The following is a 24,304-nucleotide window of genomic DNA, read 5'->3' as shown; positions in this document are numbered from 1 at the left end:
TGATTTTAATATCCATGTTGATAATGAAAGAGATTTGTTGGGATCAGCATTTATAGACATTCTAAACTCTATTGGTGTTAAACAACACGTGTCAGGACCTACTCATTGTCGAAATCATACTCTAGATTTAATACTGTCACATGGAATTGATGTCAGTGGCGTTGAAATTTTACAGCAGAGCGATGATATCTCAGATCATTATCTAGTCTCCTGTATATTCCATATAGCTAAAGCTGTAAAGCCAACTTCTTGTTACAAATATGGTAGAACCATCACTTCTACCACAAAAGACTGCTTTATAAATAATCTTCCTGACTTATCTCAGTTCCTCAGCATATCCAATAGCTCAGAACAACTTGATGATGTAACAGGAACTATGGACTCTCTCTTTTCTAGCACTTTAGATGCGGTTGCTCCTTTACGCTTAAGGAAGATTAAGGATAAGAGTCCAACACCGTGGTATAATGAGCACACCAGCGCCCTAAAGAGAGCAGCCCGGAAAATGGAGCGCAGCTGGAGGAAAACTAAATTAGAGGTATTTCGTTTAGCTTGGCGGAGAGTACCCTATCCTACAGAAAAGCATTAAAACTGCTAGATCTGATTACTTTTCGTCTCTTCTAGAAGAAAACAAACATAACCCTCGGTATTTATTCAATACAGTAACTAAATTAACGAAAAATCAAGCATCAACAGGTGTTGGCATTTCCCAAGAGCATAGCAGTAATGACTTTATGAACTACTTCACTTCCAAGATCGATACTATCAGAGATAAAATTGTATCCTTGCAGCCGTCAGCTACAGTATCGCATCAGATAGCGCACTATAGATCCCCTGAGGAACAATTTCATTCATTCTCTACTGTGGAGAGGAAGAATTGTATAAACTTGTTAAATCATCTAAACCAACAACATGTATGTTAGACCCGATTCCATCTAAACTACTAAAAGAGCTGCTTCCAGAAGTCATAGATCCTCTTTTGGCTATTATTAATTCATCATTGTCATTAGGATATGTCCCCAAAACCTTCAAATTGGCTGTTATTAAGCCTCTCATTAAAAACCACAACTTGACCCCAAAGATCTAGTTAATTACAGACCGATCTCAAATCTCCTTTTCTGTCAAAGATACTAGAAAGGTAGTATCCTCACAATTATATTCCTTCCTAGAGAAAAATGATATCTGTGAGGAATTCCAGTCAGGATTTAGATCGTATCATAGTACTGAGACTGCTCTCATTAGAGTTACAAATGACCTGCTTCTATCATCTGATCGTGGTTGTATCTCTTTATTAGTTCTACTGGATCTTAGCGCTGCGTTCGACACTATCGACCACAACATTCTTTTGAATAGACTAGAAAACTTTGTTGGCATTAGTGGAAGTGCCTTAGCATGGTTCAAATCGTACTTATCTGACCGCCATCAGTTCGTAGCAGTGAATGAAGAGGTATCATATCGATCACAAGTGCAGTATGGAGTACCTCAAGGCTCAGTACTAGGGCCGTTACTTTTCACGCTTTATATGTTACCCTTGGGAGATATTATCAGGAGACATGGTGTTAGCTTTCACTGTTATGCTGATGATACTCAGCTCTATATTTCTTCGCGGCCCGGTGAAACACACCAAATTGAGAAACTAACGGAATGCATAGTCGATATAAAAACTGGATGACGAGTAATTTTTACTGCTAAATTCTGAAAAACAGAGGTGTTAATTATCGGACCTAAAACCCCACATGTAATAACCTAGAACATTATCTAACACTTGACGGCTGCTCTGTCAATTCTTCTTCATCAGTCAGGAACCTAGGTGTGCTGTTCGATAGCAATCTGTCATTTGAAAGCCATGTTTCTAGCATCTGTAAAACTGCATTTTTCATCTCAAAAGCATATCTAAATTGCGACCAATGCTCTCAACGTCAAATGCAGAAATGTTAATTCATGCGTTTATGACCTCAAGGCTAGACTATTGTAATGCTTTATTGGTGGTTGTTCTGCACGCTTGATCAACAAACTACAGTTAGTCCAAAATGCAGCAGCTAGAGTCCTTACTAGAACCAGGAAATATGACCATATTAGCCCGGTTCTGTCAACACTGCACTGGCTCCCTATCAAGCATCGGATAGATTTTAAAATCTTGTTAATTACTTATAAAGCCCTGAATGGTTTAGCTCCTCAGTACTTGAGCGAGCTCTTATCGCATTATAGTCCTCCACGTCCGCTGCGTTCTCAAAACTCTGGCCGTTTGATAATACCTAGAATATCAAAATCGACTGCGGGCGGCAGATCCTATTCCTATTTAGCACCCAAACTCTGGAACAGTCTACCTAACACTGTTCGGGAGGCAGACACACTCTGTCAGTTTAAATCTAGATTAAAGACCCATCTCTTTAGCCTGGCTTACACATAACGCATTAATACGCTTCTATTATTCAAATCCGTTAAAGGATTGTTAGGCTGCATTAATTAGATCAACCGAACCGAACACTCCCCATAACACACGATGTACTCGTTACATCGTCAGTTGAATGGCATCTACGCTAATATTTGTTTGTTTCTTTCCTAGTCTGTTTCTCAGTCCGTATCCGATCAGATGGTGGATCAGCACCAAGAGATGATGTCTACAGCCCTGATCGTCAGCGGAGACCAGGACACCCAGATGACCCCCAGAGATATATCCCTAGATATATCAACCAAAAATAACAAAATAACTAAAATATAATAAAATACCTAACTACATAATACTACTATTGTTAGAAATTGCAACAAAATTAAAATAGAAATATAAACTTTTGAACTGCGGGTTTCGTCTGGTCAGAGGAGAACTGGCCCCGACTGAGCCTGGTTTCTCCCAAGGTTTTTCTCCATTCTGTCACAGAGGAGTTTTGGTTCCTTGCCGCTGTCGCCTCTGGCTTGCTCAGTTGGGGACACTTAATTTCTAGCGATTATCGCCGATTTGATTGCACAGCTACTATTTAAACTAAACTGAGCTAGACAATGACATCTCTGAATTCAATAATGAAATGCCTTTAACTGAAAATTGAGTGTTTAATCTTATCATTATACATTACTGACACTCTATCCTCCAATTTGATACTGTTAAGTGCTTTGACACAATCTGCATTGTAAAAGCGCTATATAAATAAGGTGACTTGAAGGAGAGAGAGCCTATACAGTTCCAGTCAAGGCACAGTATTATGCAAAAGGTGGGGACTCAGTTCTACAAGACCCTAACAGTGAGCCTCCGGATAAGCACCATGTAAGAAGGGTGTCGTCACCAAATGCCCTTTACCTTCCAGAGCACCTCAGGCAGTTGTTCACTTCTGCAAGCGAAACGCTCATGGAACATCAGCAAGAGATGTTAATAGCTCTACTGAGTGAACACCAAGAAGTTTTTGCAGCAACTGATGATGATCTGGGGAAGTTCTCTGCTCTGCAGCACCGCATTGATACAGGAATGGCTAAGCCTGTTCGACAGCCAGTACGACGTACCCCATTAGGGTTCTGGAATGAGGACGAAACACATCTAAAAAAAATGCTTGAAGTAGGTATTGTGATTCCCTCAAGCTCTGAATGGGCATCCCCTATCGTCCTGGTAAGGAAGAAAGACGGCGGGGTCCGCTGGTGCGTAGATTATCGCAAGCTTAATGATCTTACCATTAAGGACGAGTATCCCCTACCAAAAATAGAGGAATGCCTGGATGTGCTGGGTGGCGCGAAGACATTCTCGACACTTGACCTTCAGTCAGGATACTGGCAGATTGAAATGAATAAAAAAGACAGATCCAAGACTGCTTTTGTTACAAAGTATGGATTATATGAGTACACCAGAATGCCGTTTGGGTTGTGTAACGCACCCAGCACATTCCAGAGGGCCATGGAGTTGGTTCTACGAGGGTTGCAGTGGGACACTTTGCTAATATACCTCGATGACATAATCATCTTTGGTGAAGATGTGGAACAGTGTATTGAACGCCTTGCAGAGGTTTTTCAAAGGTTGCAGTATTATGGACTCAAACTAAAGCCCTCAAAATGCCAGCTGTTAAAGGCCGAAGTTCAGTTTCTGGGTCACATTGTGAGCGGCGAAGGAATTAAGACCAATCCAGCCCTCATCAATGATGTAAGGGACTGGAAGACCCCAAACAGCGTCCAGCAACTCCAGTCTTTCCTGGGACTTTGCAATTATTACAGGAGGTTTGTTGCTAAGTTTGCTGAAATAGCTGCACCCTTGACAATGCTACTCAAAAAGGGGACTCCTTCTCCTGGGAAGAGCAGCAGCAAAAGGCTTTCCAACATCTTAAAAGGAGACTCACAACTGCACCCATCTTGGTGTTCCCAGTTACATCTGGACAGTTTGTACTGGACACTGATGCATCCAACCAGAGCACTGGAGCTGTGCTCTCACAGTTACAGTGGGGAGAAGAGAAGGTTATCTCATTCGCCAGCTGTCTCCTCACACCAGCACACCAGAGGTACTGTGTCACACGTAAAGAACTCCTAGCTGTTGTCAGGTTTACCAGACAGTTCCGCCACTATTTGTTGGGGTCTAACTTCATACTGAGGACGGATCACAGCAGTCTGACGTGGCTATACAGGTTTAAGAGACCAGAAGGCCAACTTGCTAGGTGGCTTGAAGAACTCAGCCAGTACAACTTTGTCATCGAGCATAGGGCAGGCACACATCACGCCAACGCTGACGCACTGTCCCGAAGGGCACTGGACGAGGGACCTTGTGACTGTTATCAAGCAGGAAGAGAGCTGGATAGCTTGCCGTGCAAGGGCTGTCCCTTCTGTCGAAAGCTGCACCATCAATGGGCCAGATTCGAGGAAGATGTCGATGATGTTATCCCCTTAGCAGTAAGACACACACACTCCGTTAACTGTCAGAATGAGAGCAGTGGCACTAACACATCCAGTCATGTTAATGCAGTAGGTGCTGACAACCCAGGTCCTTCCACAAACTGGTTGCAACCACTGGACCTCAAAAGTCTCAAAGAAGAACAGTTAGCTGACCCAGACCTTTCAATTCTCCATAAATGGATGTCTGATGATTCTTTGCCTGCTAAGGAAGAAGTTATGATGCTGAGCCCAGCAGTTTGCAAGTACTGGCTGTGTTGGTCTCAAGTGGAGATGAGAGATGGGATCCTCTATTACCACTGGGATGATGCCACTGGAGGTATGTCACCTCAGGCGCTTACTTGTTCCTGCTTCCCTGAAGAATGAGGTTCTCCAAGCCTGTCATATTCCAGCACAAGCAGGTCATGCAGGGGAGGAAAAGACACTCATGCGCCTCCGCAGTCGTTACCACTGGTACAATATGGGAAATGATGTGCGCCTTTTCGTCAAGAAGTGCCCACAGTGTAGTTCCTGTAAGATCACCAGTCCAATGGGAAGGGCCAAGCTCCAGAACTACCAGGCTGGAGCGCCTATGGACAGACTCCATCTTGATGTCTTAGGACCATTTCCAGAATCTAAGTCAGGCAACCGGTACATCCTCGTTATAATCGACCAGTTTACCCGCTGGGTAGAGGCATTCCCTATCCCCGAACAAGGAGCTGAGACAACGGCAAAGAGGTTGGTGTTTGACTTTATTTCCCGCTTTGGTGTTCCCCTTGAAATTCACACTGACCAAGGACGGAATTTTGAGAGCTCACTGTTCAATGAAGTTTGTCGCTTGCTTCAAGTCACCAAGACCCGGACCACACCATACCATCCAGCTTCAAACGGGGCAAGTGGAAGATTCAACAGAACATTATTGCAGATGATACGGTGTTACGTGGATCAAAGTCAACGGAATTGGGATGAACATCTTCCCCTACTCACTGCGGCATACAGGAACACTGTGCATTCGGCGACAGGTTTCACACCAAATCAGCTGATGCTGGGGCGAGAAGTTTTCCAGCCACATGACATCTGGCTAAGGACAGCTGAAGTTACCAGGGAAGCTAAAGACACACCCGAGTTTGTTCATGAATTGCAAGCTAACCTGCAGCATGCTCATCAAGTGGCACGCCAGAACTTACACTCTGCTCAGATGCGCCAGAAGAAGGTCTATGACTTACGAGCCAGAGAGAAGTCCTACAATGTGGGTGATCTTGTTTTAGTGAGGGTCAGTAGCAGGAAAAAGGGGTATAGTCCAAAACTTCAAGCTCCATGGCAGGGGCCATTCGTCGTCACAGAATGCCTTGGACCAGTGCTCTACCGAGTCAAAGACAGAAGAAGTGAGAGAGTACTGCATCATGATTGGTTACAACCCTATCTAAGTGATCACATCCCTACCTGGATGCAGCGGCTGCGACGGAAATACACCGGCACTGAGGAAGGTTCGTTGGTTCCAATAACTGCCCAGGAACCTGTAGTCACTGCGGCAGAAGCGTCAAATCCTTCAACCTCCGACAACTTTTTGTCGAAAGAGCCTCAGACCCTTCTCACAATGGATTTTAACAATGATCCAGATCTCTGTGGAAAAGAGGGGACGAAGACAAAAAGGGGGCGACTTGTTCGGGCCCCAAGTCGTTATGTGGACTAACAGAAAAGAAGAAGAAGAAAAGTTAACTTCTCACCCTCTGTAGTGCAGAAGGGACTCTGCCAAGCTAAAAAAAAGGGGGGGGTGGTGTTATAGTGTTAGTTAATTAAATATAAGTTGAGTTACAGTTAATTCATATATACTAATAATGAGTTCTGTATTGTCCAATTAGATGTTGTTACGTCATTACATGGGGACTAGTTGACTGGTTGTTTATGTTTAGCGTCAGTATGCTCGCAGGCTCCGGTGTAGATGGTTGTCAAACCTATCAGCACTGGGCAAGAGCATAAACCCCCGCTGTTGTAAAGTTATGCTTTATTAAGTAAAGTTCCTGCAACGGATTATCTTTGTTGTGTGCTTCTCTTCACGCCTCCACGGATACTGATAAACAAACGTTACAGACGAGAGCACGACAATACTATGCAAACCATGCTTTTGGATCTACTGTTAAGTTTTTGTAATAAAGCTGGTGAGTAGGCTAAATTTCTGTAAGCCCATGTCTCTGTCAGTAAGTCAACAATATTGTTCTAATAAACCTGTTAATATTCATGTGTGTGTGTGTGTGTGTGTTTTCCCGGACTTACCGACTTTGTAAACCCCGACTTTGTTAATGACAAAGGAAAGCTGGGCATCATATACTTAAGCCTGGAATACACTACACGATTTTTGCCCTGATTTTCCGCCAATTTACAGTCAGGAGAAGTTGATGCTAGTTGCCGAAAGTCAGAGCCAGTCTGCAGATTTGAGATGACAGATTCCATAGAAAATTGAATAGTGTATGATAGTCAGTGATGGGCAGTAGCGTCGCTACAAGTAGTGACGCTATTAGTTTAACTACATTTCTCAGTATCTAGGTGGTAGCGTCACTGCTTTCTGAATCAAATAGCTTTACGGTAGTTAAGCTCTTTTTTTGATCAAGTAGCGCGGTAGCGTCAACAAAAGCTAACCTTACATTTTCCAAAGAAAGCATTCTGAAACTCAAGCTCAAATCAGAAATATAACAGCTACGGATCACTGATCCTGGATCAGCAAGTGACGCCACAGACACTAAAGCTCGTAACGCCATTGGCTCCTCAGACTGTCAGTCAAACCTCATTATTCCTCCCGCCTCCCTCATCAATGAAGTGCGGCGCATATTTTGGAGCATCTCAGCTTTTTTTCAGTCTGAAGGTAAATAAAGAACTGTTGACTGAATAAGTACATCGCTTTCTGTACTCAAAAAAATACTATTTATAAAGGCTAATGATTTTTTTGTTTGTTTTTTTGTTTTTGAGGAGCGGAGAAGAGTTTCTCTAGCATTTGTTGTCGAGTCACAGCCAAATAGCTCGTGCGAAGTGCTTAATCTGTCATAATATGATACTTTGGCCAAATAACAGAAAGAACTGAACGCCCACATAATGACAGAAAACTGGGGAAAACAGGACACGAGTCAGGAAAAAATAAAAATCAAATAAAAACCTTCGCTGGTCCAAAGCTTCGTATTTGAACTTGATTTTGGTGAAATGTTTATATTAATATCTAATGATACATGCAACGATGCAAATAAACAGCCTATCTGTAGGCCTAAACATCTGGTAACACTATACAATACGATTTCATTAAAATACATGTTTGTTAATGTTAGTTAATGAAAATACAGTCGTTCATTAGTAGTTCATGTTGGTTCACAGTGCATTAACAAATGTTAACAAACAACTTTTGATTTTAATAATGCGTTAGTAAATGTTGAAATTAACATTAAGATAAATGCTGCAGAAGTATTGTTCATTCTTAGTTCATGTTAACACTAGTTAACTAATCTTAACTACTGAACCTTATTGTGATGTGTTACCATTTATATACATGTATCTGTATACAATAAAACCACAATACCAACTACCAATAGGAGGTTTCCGGCCGACAGCAAACATTTATTTTGCCTATGTCACAATTTGAGGTCAATCCGGCCCTGTATTTGATACTGATTATGTTGCCAAATTGGTTTGGAACAGCTGTTGAATAAACAGTTAAACTGATGTCTGTCTATCTGCTTGACTGACAGTTTTATTGATCACTGAGAGAGCATTGACTTGCTATGATGTTGGTTCAATAGAATTTTTTATTTTTTTTTAAATAGCTTGGATGTAGTAAACTACTTTTGCCATGTTGCCGTAGCTTAGCTTGCTACATTTCCCAGGGCTGTAGCTTCAGTGTAGTGAAGCTTCATTTAAAGAAGAGTAACTGTTAGCTTAGCTCACTACATTTTCCAAGTAGCTTGCCCAACACTGATGATAGTCACAGACTCCGGTTTCTTAAGCTTCAGACTCTGATTCTATCCAGTCGGAGGATATCAAACGTTTGATATTTTCAGCCGATTTTACAATGCATATTGTTTTCATTTATCATGCGTCTCCTAGCAACAAGGCTCATGTTTCTGAGTGAGTTTGTTGTGATCGGAACAACTTTAAAGTCTGGTAGTGTGTGATCCTCAGTCATGTAGTGTATGATGCCCAGTTTTCCTTTGTCGCTATTTACAAAGTCAGTATATGTATGATGCCTAGTGTTTTAAAAATCTGTTCAGATTTTAAAAGTCATGTAGTGTATTCCAGCCTTTAGAATTAACAGTCATTTGAAACAGTGGCAATCTTGTAGATGTTTTGTATTTCTTCTTTTGAGAATATTTAATTCAACTTCTGATCAAACTGTTCTGTTAATTGGTACAGTATTGTAAATGTTGAAATGTATTTCCTTTCAAATTTGTACTTTTTTTTCTTCAAAAACTGAATGATTACATTTTCAGTTTTGTACAGTATATGTCAAGACTTTGTATTTTGTCTGTCAAAATAAAACTTTTAATTTACAATCTTGAGCATGCTTTAACACTTTCATTTTTTTGTTTGTTTTTTAATAACCTGTAAAATAACAAGTGTTTCTCTGCAGAACTTTTGGGCTAGTGCTTTCAGCACTTTATTGAATGCGTTTGATCATAATAATCTAGGAAAAATCTGTAAAATGATAGTGTTTCTCTATACAGTGTTTAGTGATGTCACTTTATTGAATTTGTCAGTAATAATCTAAGACAAATCCATAAAATAACAGTTTTGCACTGTAAAAAAAAAAAAAAAAAAAAAAGTCCAATGACTGGCAGTAGCGGCTGCCAAACAAAAACCATAAAACTGAAGTAAATTTTTTTAAAATGGGACAAACCACGCTCATATAATGGTGGAATACCATTCATAGGCCTTAAATACGGGACGATTATATGTTAATGTCAAGCCCTGTTTGCAAATATGTGCTAATATTGCCAACTTCTTGGAAAATTATGGCAGACTGCTGATATTACTGAACTCATAGTGTGAAATATCCCAAAACATTGCTTTTGGTACCATATAATAGTCATAAATTGCTCAGTCAGTTGTTGTTTGTTCTCTCTTTTGCGTACATGCAACAGACCCAAGTAAATGTTAAGAGATGTGTTCACATCCTCACTGCCTTTTAGCATCAACATCAGGAAGGTTTTAGGTTTTGAAACTGCGTGATATCAGTTGTGTCTCCAGAAGATAAAAACCTAGCAGTTTGGGTGGGCCCATGATCTTCCATCTAGCACCACAGTAGACCCAATGTGACTTCTACATTAGATATGACAAACTTGACACAAACTATAACAAGCGGTTCATAATGTGTTATGTATAATCAATTATTTGGACATTTAACTCCTCTTCCTTTTGTGTTCACAGGTTGACAAATGTGGTAATGGCCAGTTTCAATAGGGGTGTAATGCAATGTCTGTCCAACGTTGAAATCAATTTAACTTTGGTTTCTGAAGTCAACCCGATTTTCATTTTCAACCAAAATGCAACATCTGTCCAACGTTGGAGATTGACGGCAATTTGACAATGGGTTCTGACATCAATCTTACGTTGGGTTCTGACGCCAACCCGATTTTCATTTTCAACCAAAATGCAACGTCTATCCAACGTTGGAGATTGACGTCAACCTGACGTTATATTGACGTCCGGTGCCTGCTGGGCTCTGTCAGTTCACGCGCATCGAGGACCGCAGAAAAGTGCGCAGCTGCAAATTATGCAGTTTGTTAGCACTGTACCTATTGTAGGGTTTGATACATAAATAATTTAATTTAGCTCAAAGGGAATCATTTGTGATTTTACAGGGAATTTGAACAGAATCACTGTTTTGCGGCTGATCACTGAGTCGGCAGCGATCCACTGAACGAGCCGTATAACATTAATTCTGAATATTAAAATCCAAAATATAGTGAAAACACTATTAATGAGCACAGTAACAAGATCGGCAGTTTAAGACATTAACTTGTAAGCACAAAACACAAGATACTTCTCCTTTCAATATAAATAAGACTTTATTTATATAAACCTAAGACATAAACTAATCTAACATGAACACACGCATTCACACATTCACACGTTGCAGAAAGAGAGAAAGGATGAGTTTAGAGAATGAGAATGTGAAATCCCAAGTTTATAGCAATATGTGCTATCACATAGACCTGAACAACCATCAATCACTTAATTAACCCTCGCATTGAGTTTCTCAATGAGGCTAAAGTTTATATTAAATGCGCCACTTCAGTTAGACCTGGAGGTACTTGCTTGCGTTGCCTTTGTGTTACAGGGATTCCCTTCTGTCGTCTTTGTTGCAGGAAAAGGGGTTTCCCGAGTTGGTGATTGGCTGGAAGTTCAGTAGTCGTTGAAGGGATGTCTTGGGCGTTGGCTGGAGGTGCGGAGTTGGTCTGGTTGAAGTTTTGAGGCGGTCACAGGCTCGAGTTGAACTCGGAGACAAGGCGTGGCGGCAAAACTTAAACTGAGAACACGAAACTCGCGACGGAAAATAAACTGAAATAAAAGAAAGAAAGGATATAACGAGACTAGGTGGTTTTTCTTCTCATCGTGGTGTTAAGTAGCAACTGGCCTGTAGGTTCAGAGCACGCTCAAAGAGCGCTAAAGCAGCGTCAAAACGCAGTGGCGAGAAGAAGAAGAGAGAGACGAGAAGGGAGATTTGATGGTGTCCTGAGGTTTTAAACTCGGCTTTTGGACACATCCCATCTGGTGTCTTGACCAATTAGATAGGCTATTATCTTAGCTAGGGTTGTTCCTTCCATCATAAATCAGCATGTTATCAGTCACATGGTCCGAATTTTACACACTCTTGCAAAGTATACTTTTGGACATGATTTCTATAACCAGAATATGATACATTTGACACAGAATCAATTGGAAGAAACGTTTCAAGCTAGAATTGTCAAACTCATACATACCAAACACGAATAAACCTTAAAGTCATTCAATAGTTATTAAAAAGACATACATAATATGTGCTTAAAACATGATAATCTAATGTGTGGGTTACATACATAATATAGTGTTATGCCTAGAAATGTCCTTTTAGGATGATTTTATGTGCATATGAAAAAGAAAGTCTCTGTGTAGTTCTATGTAGGACATAGGGACATGTTCGGTGAAGACCAGAGAGAGGTTAAAAGGTCTCCTAAAGAATTTCAGTCTTTGTCTTGTATGTGTGGGGGAAAGTCCATCTAAAGAAGCTCGTGATTTCTCTTATGAAACACATGTGATGGCCATCTCTTTGACCATTAATCTTGATTATTTGTCCCAAATTTGACGATCTCCTTCCTGCATTGTACTTATTAATAAGTGTTCTTTTGTCTTAATGTTGCGAGCTGTTCTGTGAAAGAGGCTTGTTGGTAAGGCTTGCTCCAGCCTCATGGCTGCCAGAGTACCACGGACAGATTTATGAGTCCTGTTGGGCTTTTCTGGAATTTCGGCTCCTCACGTTTCGATGTTCTGATCGAATCTTAGTTTGTCTGACTCGTTCTGATCCTACACTATGCTAATATGATGTTTCAAACACACTTGGTTCAGAAGTTTCCGATCGATAAATCCAGCACACTCAGGTCTGTCAGGTTTCATTTGTAGACGGTTCGGATTTATTGCTAATACTTTTACTTTCTAAAAGAATTGATCTGATTTATGTTTGCTTCACTAGGCTATTTTCAAATTTAACTTCACAAATGTGCGCATTTTACTATTATATCCTTATGTCGTAAACATAGGTCATAAACATAACTTTGTGGGTGGGACTAACCGAAACGGCCGATTCATCATTTTGACAACGACCTGTAATTGATCATGAAAACAAGCATTTAATATTGTTAATAAATAAAGTCACAGTGAAATAAGATGTTTATTAATATCGTTGAATAAATTACATCCATTTGGAAAATTACAATCTTCTTATTGGGTGGGCCACAGATGAAAGTGGGTTGGCCCGGGCCCACCTGTAGCTACACGACTGGTGTGAGATATGTGATTGTTGTCATATTTTCTATAAAAATCTCAAATTCATGTTTGAATTAAAATAAAAATGTTTGATAAATACGCCTTTCGTATGGAATTAAATAGCAAGCACTTTGAGTGTCTTGTTCATCATATTTATATTCATATAAAAGCAACAGAACTGAAATATCATGTTTATCAGCAGCACAGCATATGACTGAGAATAACGTGATATCTGCCTTTGATCTCGATCTCGAGAGCTCAGAGCTGTCCGTCTTGACTGTGTTTATTTCACTCCTCCCCTCACTGCAGCCGCCTGCTCTCCCTACATTACAGACGAGGCGCATCTCAAACAAGCCTGATTTCTGCTCCCGGTAGTGATGGTGTTTGCATACTCTTTTCACAGTTGAAGTGAATAACATGCAATATTTGTCAAATGCACAGATATTTCAAAAATGTTTTCATGAGCAACAGAAACACTTTTTATATACTGCTTAATACAGGGCCATCTGTTCAAGAATAAGGTTCAACATAAACATATACTATTTAAATACCAATAAAGTGAGGGTATATTTGCTTTTATCAGTGTTTTTTATTAAATGTGACTCAATATAACATTGTGACTATACAGTAAAAAAAAAAGAAGCTTTTAAAGTTCTAAAAACAGATTTGTGAGCAGTATTGGATTTGAAGATGTTAGAAACACATGTAATTGTTGTCATGTGGTGAATTTGGCCAAAAAAATCTTTCTCTTTACTTATTCCTTCCTTTGGTAGCTTGTACTTATTTGAACAATGCCTGAGACTTGGTGTTGCAAGCACTTCGTCTGTCTGATTGCCTCTTCAAGATGAATCGCTTTATGTATTCCCCAATTGTAAGTCGCTTTGGATAAAAGCGTCTGCAAAATGACTAAATGTAAATGTAATGTAAATGTAATTGTCACATGTAGCTTGAAGTAATTTTTCCGTTACCCAAATGCGATTAAATTTCGTTATGTATTTTATCAAATCACATGAGTTTTAAGAAACTGTTTAATTTTTCAAAAATATTATGAATTATATTAATATAATGTACCACATGCTGATCAGAGGGATGTAATGCCAGAGTAAAGTAAAGCCACAACTTACACAACAGATCTTTTTTCCTGACAAAATCAATATAATGCAATATTTCTATCTGCTGAATGTAAGCTTTTCAATATTCAAAGCTTGCCTGCTGCACTGGGGACATCACATGCATGTGCGAGTCATGAAAATAATGAAAATAAATCTAGGAATTATTTGATTGTTAGATTTTAAATCAGCGGGGTTGAGGCATCAAAAGTAACTAAGTAACTAAGCTGTTTTATGGAAAGTAACTGTAACATTATTACTGAAATCTTATTAGTAATTAGTTACACTGCTAGTTACTGCAAAAAATAATATTATTACAGTAACTAAATTACTAGTAACAAGTTACTGCCCAACACTGGAAGGGATACAGCTATCAGAAACCAACAATAAATATTTTTTTCTACCTATTAGATTGTGTTTTATTAATGTCTACACCTACCCCAACCCTAAACCTACCCATATAGTAATGCAGATACATTAAATATTGTTGTTCAGCATGAAAAAAAAGACGCAATATTGATGTGCGCATGCACAGTACTGGTAGGAAAATCTGACGGGTAGGATAAAATGTCAGGACACCGGCAAGCACTGCTTCAAGTCAGCCGCTGATCGGTCTGCACGGCGCTGCATGAAGTCGAACACACCTATAGAGTCAGTGGGCGGGGCTAAAGAAGCAGTGACGTAGAATCGGTGGGCGGGGCTAAAGAAACAGTAATGTAGAGTCGTTTTCTGAGTTTGGTTTCAATAAAAGCTGTTTTTAAACTAATGAAAAAATGTTGAATTTTGAAACTTAAAGGATGTTTTTGTAGTACATTTGATTTCTCAGTTCATGAACCTTTTAAAATTACTGGATTTATGCCAACCAATCCCTATATGACGACTAGGAGCTTCTACACCAACAAGCAGAAGTAATCATCTACATGAAACAATCCAAATGTCTCATTTTACGTGCTGGTTGCTTTTGTATGTGTCCATATCAAATACATTTGAAATACCCAAGTTGTTCCTTTTATTGTTATACTTCTGCATTTTTCTACAGTACAGAACTTATTACATAAGAAATGGAGAATCAGTTCTGCCTTTTGTCTTCAATGACATCATGGGCTTAGAATCCGGAGCTTCACAGGGTGCAGATCCAGAAGACATTGCCAAATCCCTTGAGGGTCTCCTTAAGGAAGAATACAATGTGAGGAGGAAACTTTTGCCTTTTCATTTACTTATATTTAAAGTCGCTTTGTGAAATTATTTAAATGTTATTCAAACAATGCATTGACACCGCAGAATTATAAAACAATGCCTTTCCTCTCACCTCTTTGTTTTTCTCTTTTAATTTTACATTCAGTTCAATCCAACTAATTCTGCTAAAAAAGAAGACTGCAGAAGTGAAACGAGCCCTGAGGATCTGTCGTACTGCCTGGTCTACGTCATAGCAGCTGACAAGGTATCACAGATGAATCAAGACGTCTTCCAAAAGATGAAACATATTAGACAGAAGGCCAGCGCACTGGGTGTGTAACAGCAATACATTTTAATAATCTGTTAAAACATCCACATGATAAATGCAAGAAAACTCATTAATGTGTTTGTTGTAGGATTCTTTAAAACAGTAATAAATTTACAAAAAAAAATCCAAAATTTGGATCATTCAAAATTTTTGAAACTTTCTTCAGGCCACACAAATCTAGAAAAATGACGTAGAATGCAACATCACACAATGAATCCATATTTAAATGTATATTCACATTCAACAGAAATTCCTCAGGCAGTCATCATGACGAGGGTGGATGAAGAATGCCCACTAGTCAAGAAAAGCCTAAGAAAAATCTACACTAGCAAGAAGATAAAAGAGAAGGTAATTACTGGTCTTCTCTGTTCTCAGATACAGAATGTGGGGTCAGTTTTGTTTTACAGTCTAGGGCTTTACAACATAATAATAATAAATGCATTATTTAAATGATTTGCTGCAAAACATTAGTATGGCTAGTCCAAAAAAACAACGATTGAGTTTTAAAAATTGAAGCTGCTCTTTCCACTGACACACACACGTGTAGATTTATAAACACCAAATATGTTCAAGAGCATATTCTTTTTTATTTATTACAACCCCCAGAAATATTCAGCCGGTGTTCTTCATTCTACAGATGCAGCAGTGCTCTATTTCAGTCGGTGTCCCTGTGAGCCACATCTTCCCTGTGAAGAACTACCACGAGGAGAGTGATACACAGAACGACATGGATGTGCTGATCCTGAGGGCTCTCATGCAGATTGTGCAAATAGCAGATGATCTACTGAACAGAAGAAAAACTGATTCTGAAAAATTATAAACAGAATCTGACACAATAGAGAAATGCTGTGTAACATGCTGTGTAACATATAACCGTAGCTTTATATGCAAGGCTGAACTGACTCCTATGTTTCTGGTAAGAACTAATAAACAAGTGCATGGTGCACCAGGAACTGGGACGCATGCCAGCGCTTGAGCAGACAGAGAGGGAGATATATGTACTCCGGATATCTGTGTTCTCGGCCACTTCTTCTCTTCTCATCTGACACTTGACTAGTAAGCAACATTAATAAAAGACTCTTCTTCTCCACCCCGGACTCCCTGTCTCTTCATTCATGATCCAACACTATCTTCACTTGATCAGCCTCATATCATGCAAATTTTGATGAGTCTGAGGGAGGTAAGACAGACTTGATAAGCAAACTTCATTCTCAGCCTTCAGAGTCAGGTCTCAGACATCAGATGAAAAGCACTAAATCCCAGGAAAATCTCTGTCAAATCTATGGAATTGCACTAGCCTATTGCAGCGAAAATAAACTCACTTTTGTGTTCTGTCGAACTGTCTTATGAAATTATTATTTATTTGTATGCAAAAGATTTCTTCTGACTAGAATTAGAAAATCTGAGCATATCGCACCAGTCCTCGGGTCTTTACATTGGCTTCCAGTTACATTTAGGATTGATTTTAAAGTAGTATTATTTGTTTATAAATCACTCAATGGCTTACATTGCAGATGTGCTTACTGAATATAAACCTAACAGATCATTAGGAACACATCAGTTAGAAATACCAAGGGTTCACTCAAAACAAGGGGAGATTGCTTTTAGTTACCGTGCCACACATAGTTGGAACCAGCTTCCAGAAGAGATCAGGGGGCTGCTTCACAAAACAAGTTTACCAAACAAGTCAGGCTTATTTAAGTTATTCTGACTTATTTTGAACCAAATCAATTGACAATAAGTCAGACTAACTGAAATAAACCTGGCTTATTTGGTAAACTTGTTTTGTGAAACAGGCCCCAGATGTGCTCCAACATTAGTCACATTCAAATCCAGACTCAGAACATCTGTTTAGCTGTGCGTTTGCTGAATGAGCGCTGCTATATACGACCGATTCCACTGTATGTATCTATACGTTTATTTTCCCTAGTGCTTGTTGCAATGTAGGAATAGTGGGTTACACAAAACCTTAATTTTACGGAAAATAACTGTGATTTTTGTTTTTCAGGTTGTTTTCTTTTATTTTAAAGGGGTCATATGATGCTATTTTAAAGATCATTATTTTGTGTATTTGGTGCAACAGTATATGTTGACATGCTTTAAAGGATTGCAGATTGAAGAGAGCCGGAAAATTAAAAAACAAGAGAAAGTGGAGCGGCGCCGCCGGAGCAAGAAGAAACCTGGACCATCAGAAGAGCCTAAACGTTAAGATGAGAAACATAATAAAGCTGATGCGCAAACAAGAAACATTGAATAAGAAAATAATGAAACTATTAAGAGAGATGGTTGATTACAGTCATTTTAATCTTGAATTGCAAACCTTAGCTAGTGATACAGAATCATTGAAACTGAAAGCTCCATCTCTAAAAGTGTAGAAGTTCAGATGTGTTTTCAGATCACACATTTTGTTCCCAGATCTATAAGTGTTGAAGGCTGCTGGTTTAGTCGCCGTATGTTTATTTGCTTTGTATGACTATGTAAAGAGAGAAGCTGCATCTCACATTAAACATGAGATGGAATTTCTATCTATTCATACAATTTGTATTCTATCCATATATGTGTGTTGCTTAGTGGTTAAGACTATGTGTACTTACCTGTTTTTATACAGTCTATGGTACTTACACTATGCTTCTAGAGGTGTTACAAATATTTTTTCAGACTGAAGCAGAAATGAAGACATTCGTATTGTATTTTAAACCCCTGGAAAGGATTTCACATCTTCTGACCGCAGCTCCTGACTTCAGAGGTGAGGGCAATTATATTGCAGCTTATTATGATAATTAGGAATGTGAATTAGAGGGTTTCTGGTCCTTATTCGGGATATCAAATATAACAAGAGAGACCATCATCATCATTTTTAAAGAAATCAGATATTCTTCTTTGACTCCCGTAGTTAGCTGAGGTAAAAAACACTTGTTTTCTGATTTGAATATTCTCATTTTAGCATAGTCACATCACTCACGCCAGATCGACTTCTGAAATATATTTATTTCTCAAAGTCACAAACCATATTTGACAACGAATTTAAAAAAAAACGTAATAATATTTTGAACAATTGTATGAATAAAGGTGGAAAAAAAAAAAACATGTTGAAAATGAAAACTTTATTTCAAGTCGTCATATATTTCCTAGCTGTTTGCTCCCTGACCGAACTGAAAAGAACAGTGTTTAGTTTAACTCAGGAGTAAACTGCATCTTGAAGTGTTTTTATTGTTGAATGAAGTGGATTAGACTCGTGTTTGCTTCACTGTTTCACATGGAGAGCTGAACCTGCAGAAACCACTACAAATGACCCACTGCGATCACATCTCATACTTTTCTCATTTAGTCCTGAATTCATTTCAAATAACTGGTTTTTAGAATGACTTCTTTTGTGGTCAAAGACTAGGGTTGCTTTTAATCATGAGTGCAGTTCTAGCTCAGTATGTGATGAGACGGAGAGAGAATGAAACGTCACGCTGAACTTCAGCTTTGAATGGTGTTTTGTGTTTGTTTAACGCATATTTCTCACAAAAATAAAAACAACGGATGTTGTAAATGATTCAAGTGTGATTTATAGTTTGAAAGCATGTATTTTACTAAATGAAAATTATTCATTAACACTAAATAAATCTAACTTTTATTGAGATCAAATCGTTACTGAAGAAGAAAAGGAAATATTTTTAACTAAATATGAAGCGAAATGTGCAAAACCTTCAAGGAGCATTCTGATGTCTTCTGGCATAAGCTCAGATACGGGAGTCACGGTCAGAGGCGGAGAAACGCTGCCTAATTTAAGTTACAGTTTTGTATATCTTCCTTCAGATTTGCAGTAACAGAAGTGTCTGGATGTGAGTGCGGCAGCCCTGCTCTGGTGCTGTGAGTCTGTGATCAGCAGGAGCCTGAGGCTCAGGACGCGTCTGAAGGGACGTGCTCCTCGAAGCCCTCTCTCTCTCGCACCAGCGCTCGCTCCAGGATCACACGGCCCTCCTTATAGCGCTGGCTGTCCTCGGTGGCGAACTCGTAGATCCAGCCCAGCTTGCTGTTGCAGTTCTTACAGCTGACGTCTCGCACCATGTGTCTGCCGGTCAGCATCACACGGTCCTGCACCTCGCTGTACTGCAGGTTCACCACCTCAAACACACACACACACACACACACACTGCTGAAAGACTGATCCGTCACTCTCTGGACGACCGAGACTTCACTGTGGAGATGTGCCAGACACTGTCGCCAGATGTGATTATATTTCATGTATTTTATCAGAAGAATTCAAGTCATGTGAAGGGACTCGAATCAGGTTATGATGAACAGATTAAATCAGCTTCAGATGCATTATCATACAGCACGTGTCTGACAGTCACCTTGTTGAAGAGGAAGGCTCGTCCGGTGGCGCCGGTGAAGCGTGTGGAGATCAGCTCGGAGCGGTTGGTCAGGATCGTGTCACAGTTAGCGCAGGAGAACAGACGCGTCCCTCCCACGTGATCCAGGAAGATCCGGCCCATCGCAGCTGCAAGACATTCACACCGCACTTCATTACCTAGCATCACGAGTTATTACTATCAGTATTAATCAAGCGCGCCGCACATGTCCTGAACAGTGAAGCCAAAACATTTCGAGCGCCCCGCCGCCGGTGTCTGGCTGTAGATCACAAACCCTGCAAATCAACACAACCTGAGACACACTAAAGAATCAACTTACACTTCAAATACATTTTCCCCGAAGACGGTTTCATTAATTTAGGTGGCTCTTTAGGTGGTGCTTATTTGATGATAAAAACGAGGTGTGGCATCATGATTGTGTGGGCGGGGCTTAATCCTGTGACTCCACCCCACAATCACTACTGTGCAGAATCCACATGATGTCATTACAGCAAGATGTTACCAGTTACAGTAATAATAGTACATTTTGCAGTAACTAGTAGTGTAACTAATTACTAATAAGATTTCAGTAATAACATTAGTTACCCTCCCACTTTTGATGCCTCAACTCCTACTGATTTGAAATCCAACAATTCCTAGATTGATTTTCATAATTTTCATAACTTGCACAGACACGTCACCAGAGCATCAGCGGAGCACGGGACACAGAAAAGCTTGCATTCAGAGGATGTAAATATTGCCATTACATTGATTTTGTGCGGAGAAAAGACGATCTGAACACCAGTGTGTGGCTTTAATTTACTCACACATCTTGCCCACGTCCCTCAGATCCTGATATAAATTGCATTACTATATTTACAAATCTTTTTGGAAAACAAAACATTTTCTCATGAACTTATGTGATTTCTTTTGATCATCATGAAATATAACTGTATATGGGTAACAGAGAAATTATAGCTGCAATCAGCTACACTATTAATCAGAATAATACAACACTTTCATGTCACGATCAATCACTGAGTCTGTAATAACTCCTGAGTGCCATCCAGGCTGGATTTGGGTCAAATGAGAAATATGTTGTTAGTAACATTTTAGAAGACTTTTTTGGGGGGAAAACGTAATGTAATAATATTACTTTTGAAAGGAGTAACTAGTAATGAGTAATATAGTGCATTTTTTGAGTAACCAGCCCAGCACTGTTTCTGGGATGTTTCGGCTCTGTTTTTGTACTGTGTAAGGAAATAAAGACACGTTGTCTACACAGTTTTTATAGTGTATGGCATTAACTGTAATAAAGAGAGTGATACTCAGAGATATAGATCGGTCAGTAATCAGATAATCAGGTGTGCTGTGGACTGAACAGTAGAGAGGAGAGCTCTGAATCACTGCTTCGCGAAGCTTCGGAACTTTTGTGAATCATTTGTTTTGAATCAGTGGTTCGGAGCCAGAGTCACGTGGTTTCAGGAAACGAGCGAATCACGTGCGATCGTCCGGCGTCGGTGGGTTTTACCTGATCTCTGATCACTTTCAGCAGTTTGTAGACATTTTAACGAGACATTTGTGTAATTAAAAGAATGAGAAGTAGTTAATAGTCTCTTTACTGGCCTTTATATAGAAGCTGTCCATTAATACAAACAAAGCAAGCCGTGCAAATTAATATAAAATATGTTAAAAACCACATATTATACATAGACTTCATATTTAATGGTATTTTACTATTTTTATTACATTTAATGTATTATACTTTCCAGAACTCATTTGTAATGGGCTTTAAAAAGCACGTTTTAGCCTGAGTTTTGTTGCATTTACACACTTTTGTCCAGCAGGCGTCACTAGTGTGTGTGGAGCGCTTCGAAACAGTGACTCGTTTTGCGAAACAGTTGGTTCAATTGATCCGAAGCTTCACGGAGTTTCGTTTCTCCCCTCGCTACTGAACAGAACACGGCACAGCGTCAGTCTGATGTAACGCACAAACCACAAACAGTCATTTAACACAGACAAACAAACGAGCAGCCTGATAACAGCCCAATCTCACCGTTTTCTGTCGCCTCCAAACCTGTCAGACGAAGCACGACGCTTTCTGTTTGTCTGTCTCACAACAGAAGAAGACTGTCAACATCCGGGATTCCGTTCTGCGCATGCGCACGACTCACGTGCACTGATGACGTACGGCGTTAAACATTGGTTCGATTTACAGGATATGAATAGTAGATGTCTTTTAATTGTTAAAATTATAATTTTTTATGTCAGGAATGCATTTTTATTGATAACATTGGTAATCCTTTATATCTAAAATGACAATCACTCGCAAAAATATAATTATTGACATCAAAACTTAATTTTGAATTGTAAAAACATTAATTTTCCATATCTGTAATTGGCTATTATATGCATACTAAACGCTCTACTGCTTGGGCGAGAGGAAGGCTGAAATACAAGTCCAAATCTGTGGCAATAAAGGTTATTATCATGACACAACCTAAAAGCTATTTATCACAAGAAAAGCTGTTATTATAACCATATTCTAGCTAGCGATTTGTGTGATTGCATCAGTTTATGGCCCTATATTATGTTTACATAATATGAAGTAATTAATAATACAATTTATTTTATTTTTTCAAATGACAATGATTGTGCCTTTATTATGAAAATAGAAAATGATGAATCTTCCACCGTTTTGTTAAAAAGGTTATTAATTTACATTTACATGTTTTTTGTTGTTGTTGTTTTGTTTTTAACATGTCACTGCTGGTATATTGTATTATTTAATTGCTGTGTGAAAGATACACATTGTCACAAAGGCCTTCTGTCACACATATGATGTTAATATTTAATTTAATTCATTAATGATGTGTTTATTCTCTTCACTGCTGCTAAGACTATCCCAGCATCTCGGCTGCAGGCAGCAATTCCAGCAATTCTTAATTTGTTAATTATTTCTTACTTTCATAGGAGAAAAAAGCTCCAACATTCTGTTAGTTATCTACGTCTCAGATTTCTAGTGTTTAGACTGATATAATATCTCTGTTATAGATCAGAGGTGGACAGCATCAGCTCCTGCTGGGAGATAAACCAGCTCCGAAGCTAAATTAATGTATTTGAAAATGTCAATCACATGACCGATGCTGAGCACGTGTGTTCTGGGGTGCGTTTCCTTCAGCTTCATCAGCTAACTGTGCTGAAGTCTGTGCTGAAGTCCGTGTCTGAGAGCTGTGTTTGTAATGTCATGTGGAGCACTATCAGGGAACACAATCACACTGCAGATGGGACGAAGCTCACAGAACCTGTCTGTGAGCTTAGGATCAAACCATGTTCACATATAAAGCTCAACTTGACTTGATAATGTTTTTGGTCAGTTTATTTTTACTGACAGTTTTCTTGTGGTGACTTCAGCGTCTGTCGTCTCACTAAATGAGGAGATAACTACATGAACAACATCTCCAGAACTGCTCTGAGAGTCACTTCATCAGCATTTTACTGTTTAGAAACTATCATCTTATCATATGCACACAGAAATGTAAAGGTATTCACAGCAACCCCTTAAAATAAAAGTCTGGTTCAACTTGAAGACATTGTGACAGAAATATATTACTTTTGTTCAGTAGAATGCACAAAATGAAACAAACCAAAAATTTTATTTTTTGTTTGTTTAATTTTCTATAATTAAAAGATAAATGAAATTAATGTTTTATGCCTTCGTTTGATAATCCGAACATTTCTGAGGGAATAAAAATTCGTAAAGCTATTTTAAGAATAAATTTTAATGAATTAAGTTGTTTTTATGCATTCAAATAATTAGACATGTTAAAACACAGAATTTGATAACAATAAAACATAAGGTGAGAAAAAGATAAAGCATTTCATAGGGCCCTAAACATGTCATTTTTGTTAGACTTTGAATAAATTGGTGTGAAATTGTATGTTTGATGATTGTAGTGAATTAGACATGCTTTATTAAACAGACTTTGATCCGGTGGTTCTGAACTTCGTGTCTGTCAGCGCTTGCACTTCTTGTTCTATAGATCTGTTATGTTATGCTTTTACAATGTGGTTTGGTAATTTCTCTCTTAAATCTAGGTCAGAACTTCATAATGTGGTTAGGAGAGCCGGAGTAATAACTTCTCTTCAGGAGATCTTTGAGAGGTCTGCAAAGAGCCTTAAAAATATTGGTGATCCAAGCCATGTTCTCCAGAAGCAGCGAGAGCTGATGCCCTCCGGCAGGAGATGGATTCCATTATCAACTGCTTTATTGAATAATAGGAAATAGGGTTTGTGGGAAATGCGTGGGTATTGTGAAATGCATTTGTAATATCAATATTTTGAATTATTATTATTATTTGTGTGTGTGTGTGTAACTTGTGTAACTAATCTGCTCTGGACGGCTCAAGGCTAATTTCACTCGGCTGCTGACTGGCTCGATCTGTAGGTGTTTCTGTTAATGATTGATGTTACCTGAGCGTGTTCCTGTACTTTCGTTTATTGCTCAATCTGGACTG

General features: G+C 39.0%; 2 protein-coding genes across 2 annotated transcripts in view; one reads left to right on the top strand and one right to left on the bottom strand.

The window, feature by feature from the left end:
• The window catches only part of LOC131527056 (interferon-induced protein 44-like), a 41,808-nt gene extending 24,575 nt beyond the window's left edge, over positions 1-17,233 (top strand). The window contains exons 4-7 of the mRNA XM_058755894.1: positions 14,983-15,129; positions 15,286-15,451; positions 15,695-15,795; positions 16,085-17,233. Coding sequence (XP_058611877.1) covers positions 14,983-15,129; positions 15,286-15,451; positions 15,695-15,795; positions 16,085-16,267 — 597 coding nt within the window. The 3' untranslated portion in view covers positions 16,268-17,233. The remainder of the gene's footprint in view (positions 1-14,982; positions 15,130-15,285; positions 15,452-15,694; positions 15,796-16,084) is intronic.
• Positions 17,234-18,415: 1,182 nt separating this feature from the next.
• Positions 18,416-21,981, bottom strand: ypel5 (yippee-like 5). The gene is made up of 3 exons (XM_058755897.1): positions 21,844-21,981; positions 19,791-19,936; positions 18,416-19,560 (listed from the first exon to the last, which is right to left on the bottom strand). Exons 2-3 carry the CDS (start codon positions 19,929-19,931, stop codon positions 19,336-19,338), a joined length of 366 nt encoding a protein of 121 aa, XP_058611880.1. The 5' UTR covers positions 19,932-19,936; positions 21,844-21,981; the 3' UTR covers positions 18,416-19,335.
• Between the last annotated feature and the right edge of the window lie 2,323 nt (positions 21,982-24,304).

The sequence above is a fragment of the Onychostoma macrolepis genome, chromosome 20 (genome assembly GCF_012432095.1).
Source record: "Onychostoma macrolepis isolate SWU-2019 chromosome 20, ASM1243209v1, whole genome shotgun sequence".
NCBI classification, from domain to species: domain Eukaryota; kingdom Metazoa; phylum Chordata; class Actinopteri; order Cypriniformes; family Cyprinidae; genus Onychostoma; species Onychostoma macrolepis.
Note: the sequence above shows the minus strand (reverse complement) of the source record. Positions and strands in the feature narration are given on the sequence as shown.